The sequence below is a fragment of the Lepidochelys olivacea genome (assembly GCF_965140295.1).
Source record: "Lepidochelys olivacea isolate rLepOli2 genome assembly, chromosome: 1".
Classification (NCBI taxonomy): domain Eukaryota; kingdom Metazoa; phylum Chordata; order Testudines; family Cheloniidae; genus Lepidochelys; species Lepidochelys olivacea.
The window spans coordinates 218,852,617-218,864,910 of record NC_140411.1 but is presented as its reverse complement, the minus strand read 5'-3'; the positions used below and the strand labels follow the sequence as shown (position 1 = coordinate 218,864,910).

At 46.2% G+C, this 12,294-nt stretch overlaps 1 protein-coding gene across 1 annotated transcript; it reads left to right on the top strand.

Moving 5' to 3' along the window:
* Nucleotides 1-4,594: 4,594 nt before the first annotated feature.
* Nucleotides 4,595-11,953, top strand: LOC311512985 (C->U-editing enzyme APOBEC-1-like). Its single transcript, XM_084614500.1, has 5 exons — nt 4,595-4,725; nt 6,640-6,667; nt 6,969-7,369; nt 8,391-8,512; nt 11,412-11,953. Exons 1-5 carry the CDS (start codon nt 4,704-4,706, stop codon nt 11,520-11,522), a joined length of 684 nt encoding a protein of 227 aa, XP_084470626.1. The 5' UTR covers nt 4,595-4,703; the 3' UTR covers nt 11,523-11,953.
* Nucleotides 11,954-12,294: the final 341 nt, after the last annotated feature.

Below are 12,294 nucleotides of genomic sequence, written 5' to 3'. Positions count from 1 at the left end.
TTGAGCACGTGACACAGATGAGAGAGCGAATAACTTGAGTAACCCCTATAGTACAAGAACATTTGGAAAAAGCACAAGAGGCCCAGCGGACATATTACAATCGTCAGGCGAAAGTACGGAGATTTCAGTCAGGGGTGATGGTACTAGTGCCGACAGCAGAAAGCAAACTCCTAGCCAGCTGGCATGGACCAGATGAGATAGTGGAAGCCATTGGGGAGATGGACTATAAGGTCAGACAACCAGACCACCGAAGGCCAGAGCAAATCTACTACATCAACTTACTGAAGCCCTGGCATGACTGAGAGACGTGCCTGGTCATTCGGGGAGCTCCACCCAAGACAGATGACTCACAGGGGCAGGTGAAGATATCTCCTGAGTTAACTCCAGAACAACAAACAGAGGTCATTGATATGATCCAATGGAACCAGGACGTGTTCTGTACACAGCCGAGCCATACAACACTGGTCCAACATCATATTGTCACCAGTCCTGGAGTATGGGTGACGATAAGACCGTACCAAATACCGGAAGCTAAAAGGGAAGAAATTAGGACAGAAGTGAAGAAGATGCTGGAACTCAGGGTTATTGAAGAATCCGACAGCCAGTGGTCCAGCCCTATCGTCCTAGTCCCCAAGCCTGATGGCACCCTAAGATTTTGCAACGACTTCCAGAAGTTGAATGAACTATCCCAATTCGATGCCTATCCAATACCACACATTGACAAGCTAGTTGATCAGTTAGGCAAGGCCCAATACCTAACCACTCTGGACCTGGGGTCGGGAAGGAATTTTCCTCCAGGGCAAATTGGAAGAGGTCCTGGAGGTTTTTCACCTTCCTCTGTAGCATGGGGCATGGGTCACTTGCTGGAGGATTCTCTGCTCCTTGAAGTCTTTAAACCATGATTTGAGGACTTCAATAGCTCAGACATAGGTGAGAGGTTTATCGCAGGAGTGGCTGGGTGAGATTCTGTGGCCTGCATTGTGCAGGAGGTCAGACTAGATGATCATAATGGTCCCTTCTGACCTTAATATCTATGATATTGGCAAATTCCCCTGGCTGAGAATGCCAAGAAAAAGACTGCCTTCTCTACACCCGATGGCCTGTTCCAATACACTGTCCTCCCTTTCGGACTCCATGGGCCCCCTGCAACATTCCTACGACTTATGGACAAATTGCTGCGACCCCATGCCAGGTATGCCGCCGCCTATCTAGACAACATAGTCATCCATAGCCCTGACTGGGAAATGCACCTAGGAAAAGTATCGTTCCCCTCTATTCGACATTGGTGAGGCCTCATCTGGAGTACTGTGTCCAGTTTTGGGCCCCACACTTCAAGAAGGATGTGGATAAATTGGAGAGAGTCCAGCGAAGGGCAACAAAAATGATTAGGGGACTGGAACACATGAGTTATGAGGAGAGGCTGAGGGAGCTGGGATTGTTTAGCCTGCAGAAGAGAAGAATGAGGGGGGATTTGATAGCTGCTTTCAACCACCTGAAAGGGGGTTCCAAAGAGGATGGCTCTAGACTGTTCTCAATGGTAGCAGATGACAGAACGAGGAGTAATGGTCTCAAGTTGCAGTGGGGGAGGTTTAGATTGGATATTAGGAAAAACTTTTTCACTAAGAGGGTGGTGAAACACTGGAATGCGTTACCTAGGGAGGTGGTAGAATCTTAGAGGTTTTTAAGGTCAGGCTTGACAAAGCCCTGGCTGGGATGATTTAACTGGGAATTGGTCCTGCTTTGAGCAGGGGGTTGGACTAGATGACCTTCTGGGGTCCCTTCCAACCCTGATATTCTATGATTCTATGATTCTATGATAAGCGGTACTAGGCGCCCTGCAGAAGGCCGGCCTCACTGCCAACCCACTCAAGTGTGTGATAGCACTAGCTGAGGCCAGATACCTCAGGTATGTAGTAGGGAGAGGTTTGGTGAAACCCCAATGGAACAAAGTGGAGGCAATACAAGGTTGGCCTTGACCAGTCCGCAAAAGGCAGGTCAGAGCTTTTCTAGGGATAGTAGGATACTATCGGAGATTCATTCCTCATTTCGCCACAAGAGCAGGGCCATTGACGGATTTGGTAAAGGCTCGGGGCCCCGAGATAGTAAAGTGGACTGATGTGACAGAAGGAGCATTTGCAGATTTAAGGACAGCCCATTGCTGCCATCCAGTACTCATCGCCCCAGACTTCGAGAAGGAATTCATCCTACAAACAGATGCCTTGGAGGTAGGACTAGGAGTCGTCCTTTCGCAGATGGTAGGAGAAAAGGAACACCTGATCTTGTACCTCAGCCGGAAACTACTCCCCAGGGAACAAAAGTACGCCGTCGTTGAAAAGGAATGTCTGGCGGTAAAATGGCTATGGCAACTCTCCGCTACTACCTACTGGGGCGGCGGTTTACCCTTGTGACAGACCACACCCCACTCCAGTGGATGCACAGAAACAAGGAGAAGAATGCAAGAGTGACTAGGTGGCTCCTATCCCTGCAGCCCTTCCATTTCTGGGTACAGCATAGGGCTGGAAGCCAACAAGGCAATGCTGATGGCCTATCACGACAGCACTGCCTCTAGTCCCAAGTAGCCCAACCCCATGGTGTTGAGCAGTGGGGGGATATGTGATACAGCATGGCCAGAGGGCAGTAGGAGAGTGTTAGAAGGGAGCCTTATTATGATGGCCAGAAAAGTCTTAAACTGAACATGTGCTGGGTCATCATCTGAGACTGCTATAACATGAAATATATGGCAAAATGTGAGTAAAACGGAGTAGGGGGACATACAATTCTCCGCCAAGGAGTTCAGTCACAAATTTAATTAAGGCATTTTTTTAACGAGTGTCATCAGCCCGGAGGCATGTCCTCTGGAATGGTGGCCAAAGCATGAAGGGCCATACAATTGTTTAGAGGGGAGCCTTATTCCCTGTAGAGGCAAGAAAGTTTGCTATAGATTAAGTGAAGCACCTGAAGCCAATTAGAACACCTGAAGCCAGTCACATGATAACCCCCCTCCCTCCCCCCAGCTTCAATCAGACAGGAGGCGGAGCTGAAGCAGAGTAGATTGGTGTTGGAGCAGAGAGCAGTTTGCAGGAGTTAAAGCAGAGTGGATTGGCATTGGTATAGACACACACACAAACACATATGATAAAAAAAAAAATCCAAACAGGACACTCGTCTGGACACTCCATTTTCTGCTCAGGAGAGGATGAGAGAACAAACACATGACCGATGTTAGCTAAATTGCTTAATCATCCAAGGAGACCAGAGCTGTCTCTGTGCCAAGAGCCAGCCTGAAAGTGGTTCAGAAAAACAGAGGATTCCCGATAATCCTACAGTTATTTTCCCACATATTAAAGTGAAGAACTGGGAGTCAGTAGATATGAGTTGTATCCCTGGCTTTGCTACAGACTCACTGTGTGGCCTTGGGCAAGTCATTAAAGCTCTTTATGCCTTGTTTTCCATATCTGTAAAACAGGGATAATACTCCCCTACATTCTCTTTTATACAGTTTCTCCTACCATGCTCATCACTGCAATATCTAAGTGTCTCCCAGTAGTGCATTAAGCAATTTAACTAACATCGGTCATGTGTTTGTTCTCTCATCCTCTCTCCAGCAGAAAATGGAGTGTCCAGAGGAGTGTCTTATTTGGAATTTTTTTTATGATATGTGTGTGTGTGTGTGTCTATATATATATATATGTGTGTGTGTGTTCAACCATATTGTTATTTCTCTCTCTCTCTCATATACACACACACACTCACATACACACATTGCTATATGTTTATCTTAAGGCCAAAGAATTGCACCTTCCACTTAAAGTGGAAGGTGATGAGGTGTGAGACGGTCCGTAGTTCCTGGGATCCTTCATTCCACAGTCACAGACCAGCCCCTGAGAAAGTTCTGTCTCCTGCAGCTCCTCCAGGGGTTTCTGAGGATAGCTATATTCTTGTAAGGGAGGCACTCAGGTACTACGGTGATGGGGGGGGGGGGCATAGAAATGCCTATGAATACAGCACCCAGCACAATCAGGTTGTGGTCCATAACTGGAGCGCCTAGGCACTATGATATTATAAATAAGAAAGAACGATCAAAATGAATTCTCATTAATCTCCCAAAAATGGGCTGTTAGAAAGAGGGTGATAACTGAGGTGCAGATCAGCTACACAACCAAGGACCAAGAACTGATTTTTTAAGAGACACACAAAACTATAAAAGGAGTACTTGTGGCACCTTAGAGACTAACCAATTTATTTGAGCATAAGCTTTCATGAGCTACAGCTCACTTCATCGGATGCATACTATGGAAAGTGTAGAAGATCTTTTTATATACACACAAAGCATGAAAAAATACCTCCTCCCACTCCACTCTCCTGCTGGTAATAGCTTATCTAAAGTGATCATTCTTCTTACAATGTGTCTGATAATCAAGTTGGGCCATTTCCAGCACAAATCCAGGTTTTCTCACCCCCCACCCAACTTGATTATCATACACATTGTAAGAAGAATGATCACTTTAGATAAGCTATTACCAACAGGAGAGTGGAGTGGAAGGAGGTATTTTTTCATATGTACAACTTGCCCAATCCATGTCTCTCAGCTTGTCAGGGAGTCTCAAAATGTTCTTAGGTTTCTGTTCTGAGGAATAGAAACTGAAAGGGAGAAAATGCACCAGTAAAACAAACAGTCTCAGAGGCTGTAGTGAGAGAAAGCCATGGCTGCCGGTTGGAACAGAGGTAAAGGTGCAGGATTAGTGTATATGTGTGTGTATGTGTTTGCAAGTATACGTGTGTGTGTATACAGTATTTTAGTGCATTTACGTGTGCAAATGTCTATATCAATTTATGGGTGAATATATGTATGTGCAGCTCTATGGGCATCTATATGTATGCCTATCTGTGTGGCTATTATGGCTCTATGTATATGAGATATACATAGATGGTAAACAAGTTGGAGCTGTCTATCTCTGTGTTTTACATCTAAAATGTGTTTTTAGTTTCTAACTTAGCAAAGATAAACAAAATCACTGACAGTAAAATGATTTTCTTACATAAGTACTAAAAGAATACTTCTTACAAAGACAAATGGTGAGCTAAAGCTGTGGTAGATTGTACTGTGTTGTAGTGGAAACATATCCTGGTTTTATCAAAGTTATAACAAAGATTTGGTTTTTATTAGTACATCCCATTGGCCCCCTCTTTCTATAAACAGTTCAGATTTTTCTGTGTGTCTATGAATATGTGTTTGTGTGTGTCTGTATAGGCTTGTCTGTATTTGAAAACTTACCTCAGTGTAACTACGTAGTATACGTATGTGTATAATATATGCATATGTGTTCTTTATGGGACTGAACCAGTGCCTAATTTGTACTGGGGCTTGGCCCTGGCACCTCTAGACATGGCAGTTCATAGCCCTGGCACCTCTGGACTCCTGGTCATCAACCGCTGCTCTCTGGCCACCCAGCCAGTGCTTAATTTGTGCTGGGGCTTGCCGGTGTAATGATAGGGAGAAAATTGTGGATGTTTTCGACCACAAAACCCCATCCCTCCTAATTCGCAACCCCTGGACCAGGCGGTAGCAAGTCCTGAGAAGTAGCCAAGAAGGTCATGTTTGCCTGATGGAAACTGCAACTAGCAGCAAAACAGGAGGGTTTCTTTGTGTGACGCTACACCTGGCTGAGCCCCAGCATCTCATTCATTACAAATTAAACACTGGATTGAACCACATTCCATGGAAGTCAAGGGGAGTCTTTTCACTGATTTCAATAGACTTTGGTCCAGGCTGTAGTTGAGTATGTGTTTGTGCATGTCTTGAACTTCCCTGCGTGCCACTATCTTAGCTTTCAGGTTTGAGCTGAAAATGATTGTGGCATGAAAATGGTGGCAGAAAAAAGCGCTGATCTAGGAATTTCAAAGACATGGGGATTTGTTATTAAGTCCTGGCACATAGGTTGTAATGAAAATTTTAAATGTGTCCTACATTTTAAAAAGTTTGTTCTCAATGGTCTTGAGCCATATTTCTCTAGTTTTGTTTTCCAAGGTTCCTAAAGAAAATAACAAGGGACTGTTATTTTTTACCAAAACAGAAATAACATAACTATATCTCCTGGGAAATATCAAATTAAAAATTTAAATTAATAATGATTATTAAGTTTATTTTAAAATATTAATCAGAAAATCCACATTTAAAGTAAAATAAAATAAAAATAAATGAAAGAACAGTTCTTTGGACATTGGTAGGCTCTTACAGTTATACATAGAATTGAGAGCCTGAGTCTGATTGATTTTAATGAGCTTTTGAAAATGTCCTAGATATTTATTATTACTTATTAATATGATTATTTTTATTTTATTTATTTATTTCACTGTTACTTAACAAGTAATGGGCATTCTCCCTCATGTGCACATGGTAAAATTAATGGCCATATTTGGGACCAGGATGATCACTTATCACCTTCACTATCCTCAGGATACTGCACATTAGCAAGGAACTTCTTCAATATTCAGCAGTACTGAATAGGAATTGTCCATTGAGAAGGAACAATTGTAGGCCACATGGTCCCAGGGAGGATGCATTGAGAGGCCTCCCTTTCTCTGTCTTCCCCTATGTTTCTCTCAGTGCACCAGGTGACTCTATTCTCTTTCCCACAGATCATGTATGCAGAGGCATCACAGATGGGTGAGAATGAAAACTCCATACCCACATCCTCCACAAGATTTACAGAGAACGTGGGAGCTGGGAAGGTTCAGATCTCATTCCCCTCTCTTCAGTGTGATACTAGATTTAACTCTCCATCTTCCCCACTCTCTTTCTTTTCTCCCATCACTATCTCTAAGTCTCCCTCTATCCTTCTGGGAGTTCCCTTTCCATTTATCTGTGCCTCCTTCCCATCCCTCTCATTTTTAACTTTCGGTGACTGGCAAGCTCTTAGCGATAAAGCTGCAGTCAATTACTCTTTGGAATCTCTCTCATGTTTCAGGGGGAAGATACTCCAGGAGACATTTATAGACAGTTATGACCCAAGTGTCCTTCGAAGGGTGCAATACATGCTCTACGAAATCAAGTGGAGCACTAGCAAAAGGCTCTGGCAGAGATGTTGCCATAGCACTCGCACGGAGCATGCTGAAATCCACTTTATAGAAGATGTCTTTCAGGAGCAAAGATCTCATCCTTCTGTCCACTACTCCATCACCTGGTACATGTCCTGGAGTCCCTGTGGGGATTGCTGCAAGCAAATCAGGGATTTCCTGAAGGAACAGCCTAATGTGAATCTAGTTATTTATGTAGCACGGATCTATTGGCACAAAGAGGAAAACAATCGTCAGGGTCTACGGAGCCTGATGAACATTGGCGTATCCATCCAAGTCATGGACCTCCCAGGTAATGACTCATGGAGTTATGTGGACTAGATGGGATAGAAATGGGACATGGGGCATTTTTCTTCTAGGTCTCTGGTTCCAATTCAGCCCTGGTCAGTGGCCATGGATGACTCCATGGAAGTTGTAGAATGGATTATGGAATCTTTTCCCTTCTAGGTCTGTGGTTCCAGCCTGGCCCCAAGTCTTGGGGGATAGTGCAGTGGGATACAGAGCTTTTGTCCTTTAGGTCTCTGGTTTCAAACCTTCCCCTGAGTGTCAGTGACTGAAATGCAGTAGCTGACAGCCATTTTTTGACCTATGTGAAATGTGCTGGTGTTTGCAGTCCAGTTCCTAGCAGTACAGATAAAAATCACTAAAATCTCCATCCCTGCTGGCACTTGCTGATCCCTTTGTCCCAGCAGAGAGGCTGAGGCATAAATGAGCCATGAAGAATCAAGGCCCCTTTTCCTGCTAGGGGTGGAAACTCAGAGCTGAGGCACACTGGTGAGCCGTGTGTGTGGGTGAAGCTGGTATGATACTGCCACTGTCTCTAGGGTTCTAGTCAGGGAATAAACAGAGAACACCAGCCTCCTTCCCGGCGCAGTCCATCTCCCATCTTTCACTTTCATTTGAGAACACAGTATTGTATTTAAATGTAAAGGGGATGCCTTTGCAGCTTTTTTCTAATCTACCCCCAGAGTAAAATCAGCTCACGCACGGAGAGTGTCCTCCTGCTGCTACTAATCAAGAAGAAATAGATGATATTTTACTCTCCCCTCAATACATAAATGATTTGTCCCAGGTGAATAAGTGAATGAAATGTTGCAAGGCTGGTTTAATGCGACCTTCCCTGGACAGAAAGATGGACAAGGCCAGGAGAACATGAGGCCCAAATGCTGTAGTCTCCTCAGCTGGTCCTGTCTAGCAGAAGCATTCTGCATGGCTCAGATTAGTCTTGCTCCCTTGAGATTGACTGACCTTTGTGTATACTGAGTCCACTGATACCTCCTTCAGCACATGACTGATTTGCTCCATTTTCTCAGTTTATAGCTACTGTTGGAGAACATTTGTCAATGATGAGGACAAGGATGAATATGATTATTGGCCCAGGCACTTCGCTCCATGGATAATGCTATATTCTCTCGAACTCCAGTCCATCCTTCAGGTCAGTAGAACTTTAGGGATTAGGAAATTGCATGCAGAAATGATCCATAGTCACATGCAGAACCAGAGGAGGATTAAGATTTATTGGGGCCCTCCCCGACACCATAGGGCCCCATGCCCTGCTCCTCCCCTTCCCTCAAGGCCCTGCCCCGTGGCCTGGCCAGAAGTTGGGCCCTGGTAAGAGCTGCCATGGGAACCTGGACTGCTGTGGGGAGCCCCAGACCCTCCACCTGTCCTGGGTGGTGTACCTTGAGGAGCGCAGGGACATGGGCTGGGGGCTGCTCTCAGGCACACCCCCACCTGCCCAGGACAGGTGGCAGGCCCAGGACTCCACACAGCTGCCCAGGCTCCCTGGGAGGCTCTTACCACAGCTTAAGGCAGTGGTCCCGTAAGGGGGACACACAGGAACACTTGGGGAGATGTGGTGGGGCCTAGGGTCAGCCCCAAAGGGGGTGGGCAGGGAGCACCACCCAGCCCTGCTGTGCCCCCAGGTCCACTCTAGCCCTCCGCAGCCCTGCCTCCGGCCCCAGCTATTGCTCTGCTCCCAGCCATGGCTCTGCTCCTAGCTGTGGCCCCAGCTGTGCCTTCAGCCCCGATCCCAACTGCAGCCCCTGGTTCTACCTCGACCCAGGCTCCTGCACGCTTCTCTGGCTCTGTTCCTGGCCCCAGCTCCCAGGGGGACACAGACTGGGTAAAGGGGGGGTGACTGAAAAAGTTTGGGAACCCCTGGCCTAGGGTGACCATACATCCCCTTTTGGCCCTGGACATCATGACTTTTTTGGCAAAACTGGGCATTTGTCCCATTTGCTCTTGTCAATTGATCATCAGCTGGCAAGAGCAAACAGGACAAATGCCCAGTTTTGCCAAAGGAGGGGTCGGGGTGTGTGGCAGGGCTCAGGCCAGCCATGCACAGGGGAGGAGGGGGCTTAGATGAGTGGCTTGGGCCAGCTCCGTATGGGGTGAGGGAGAGGTTTGAGCCAGCTCCATGAGGGGCAGAGGACAGGAGCTTCAGCCAGCTCTGCGCAGGGACGCAGCAGGGGGAAGGGAGAGGGACTCTGGTGAGCAGCTTGCCTACCTCCGCATGGGGGACTCCCTACCTCATGCTCCGTCTTCTGGCCTGGCCAAGGGCAGGGGCTCAGGGAGAAGAAAAGCAGGGAGGGAAGGAGCATCAGGGGGTGGAACCAGAGTTCCAGTGTGCCTGTGGGGTCCCCCAAATTGGCCGGGGCTTCTGGGCACAGGCCCCATTGGCTTGTGCGGTAATCCGCCACTGTGCAGAACCCAGTGTCTGAGCGGGACAGTTCCTTGACCTCCTTGGAAAGCTCAGTGATTCCAAGAGCTGAGCTGTAACACACGGTGACTACCACATGAGCTCATGGGGACACTAAAAATGTGTTGGAAAACTCTCAGCACCTGAGGAGATCAAAGAGCTGGTTGGTTGGAGGAGAAAAATGGGTCTTCACACCTTGGTGGAGTTTAAACACCTCTGTGGTTTGCTTTACTGCAAAACAGCATACATGTAAACAGTGTCCTGTCCCTTTCAGGGACAAAAACAACAGGGTTTTTCCTCAGCCCAAGTACAAAGCGAGTTCTAGAGCATGGCTAGACAAGTTCCAGACAGAGAACCCCCCCAGTTCTTCTCTCCCCTTTCATCCCGTCCTCGATCTAGAGACCCTTCTTCCTGACCCTCCCTTGCAGACACAGCTTCCAACTCTACACTGCACATCCTTCTCTCAGAGCCCATTGACACTTGCAAAACTGTTGTCAGGCCTTCCATCCCCCCAACCAGAGCTGGTTAACCCCTTTCCTTGCCAACATCTGGATGGGGTTTATATATTCCCTCCCAGTAATGGGGCCATTGAATGTTTCATTGAACTCCCCTGAAATCTCCCCCATTTCCAAATCACCCGTGTCGCAGGGTGATCTGTAACACGCAGTCAGGGCGTGAAGGGAAGAGCTGGCCAGTAAATGATATTTCCGTCCCATGGGAAATTCCAAGATGTGTTTTCAGTCTGCATTGGAACAAACCCGAGACCTTTTCAGTTTTTGTGTGAAAACCACAAGGAGGTGGAAGAGAGTGAGTGAGAGCACCCTCCCGAGAGTAGCCACCAGCCCGGTGTGTAGGGCACTCACACACTCCTCTGGGACACCCAGGCTATGTCTACACTACAAGCGATGCAGCGGCGGTACTGCAAATACGTCGCTGTAGCTCTGTAGCATAGACACTATGGTGACGGAAGAAGGGTTTCTGTTGCTGTGGTAAATCCACTCCCTCAAGAGGCAGTAGCTATGGCAACAAGAGAGTTGGTTAACCCACTGCGCTGCATCTACAGTGGGGGATAGGTTGACCTGAGTACATCACGCATGTTATGACATTTTTCACAGTTTTCGATGTAGTCTAGGCCCCAGGTTCAAATCTCTGGTCCTGATTGAGACATAGCAGAAACTTGAACCTGAGTCTCACATATCCCAGGGGAATGGCTATTTTGAGGTGGGGTCGCTCGCTCTCTCTCTTTCCCTCTCCTTTTCTCCCCTCCCCTCCCCCCCCCTCCGCCATAGTGGACCTGAGAGATGTTCCCAGCAAAAGTTTCTTCACAACCGATATATTTCCACAAGACATTTTGGATCTGACGAATCAGCATTTTCTGATGAATAACCGTTTAGTTGGAATACTCCCAACCAGATCTAATGATGAGTCCCTGTGACCATTAAGCATGCTTGGGAACCCGTTTGTAATTTGCCCTGGTTCTGAATGAGATTTGAAGCAATGAATATTATAGGTGATTGCAGTTATAGGGAGTTCCTCCCCTGTCCATTAAATCCCAGAGTGAGTCTAGAGTGCAAATGTTAAGCTGCCAACCTCCCAAAAAGAAATTAACTTCAGCTGTTGCTTTTCTCACCAGAACATTCCCTCTTGCTTAGAGATTTCAACAGATGAGAACCAGACTCCAATTTTCAGCCTATGTGTAGAAGATGAGGAACAGAAAAGAGCACTCACATCAGCCAATCCCTGATAGCCGCCAGTATCCTAGCCTGGGCAGCCAACCAGTCTCTGGAAGCCATGAGTTTATTGAACCAGGCCATCATTGGGGAGGGATGTTGATAGGACACTAGAATGTTTAATCATTTCCATTTGATTTAGTTACTCATAGCCATTTCCTTCCCATTGGTTCAGCTTGTAGCCTTTTGAAAAGTGAATCATGTTTACATGTTTAATGCTGTACAGGGACTGGGTCATGTTAACACCTGTGACTCAGTGTACAGGTTTATTCCATCACAGTTAACACAAGAGTATCTTGCTTATTCTGCAGCCAATGCTGTTTCACCAAATAAACATAACGCTATACGGTTTGCTTTGTGTAAGCAGTTTATAAGGAATGAATTCATTATTCAATAACATATATAAAGACCTTAGAGAGGATTTATTCTCCAGGATTATTTTTCTGAATAGTTTTTTTCTTAATAGATTTCTAGGTTTTACTTTCTCTGTCTTTTGTCAACATAACATTTGAATAAAATATATATAATCTAAGGAAGCACTGCTTTTGTTTGTTTGTCTGTTCATTTTCAAAACATAATTCATGTGGCACTGCTTAATAAACCCTTGTCGGTGCTAATATAAGAATGGTCTAATGTATGACATCACAAACTGTTCTAAGAGTTCATTAAGTGGGAGGAGGAAGAGTCTGGTGATCACTCTTAAAATGAACTGACATTCCAAACTTTAGCTTTTCAAGCCCATAATTTTCCTCTAGGCCCTCACCTGGTCCTCATACTCCCTATATT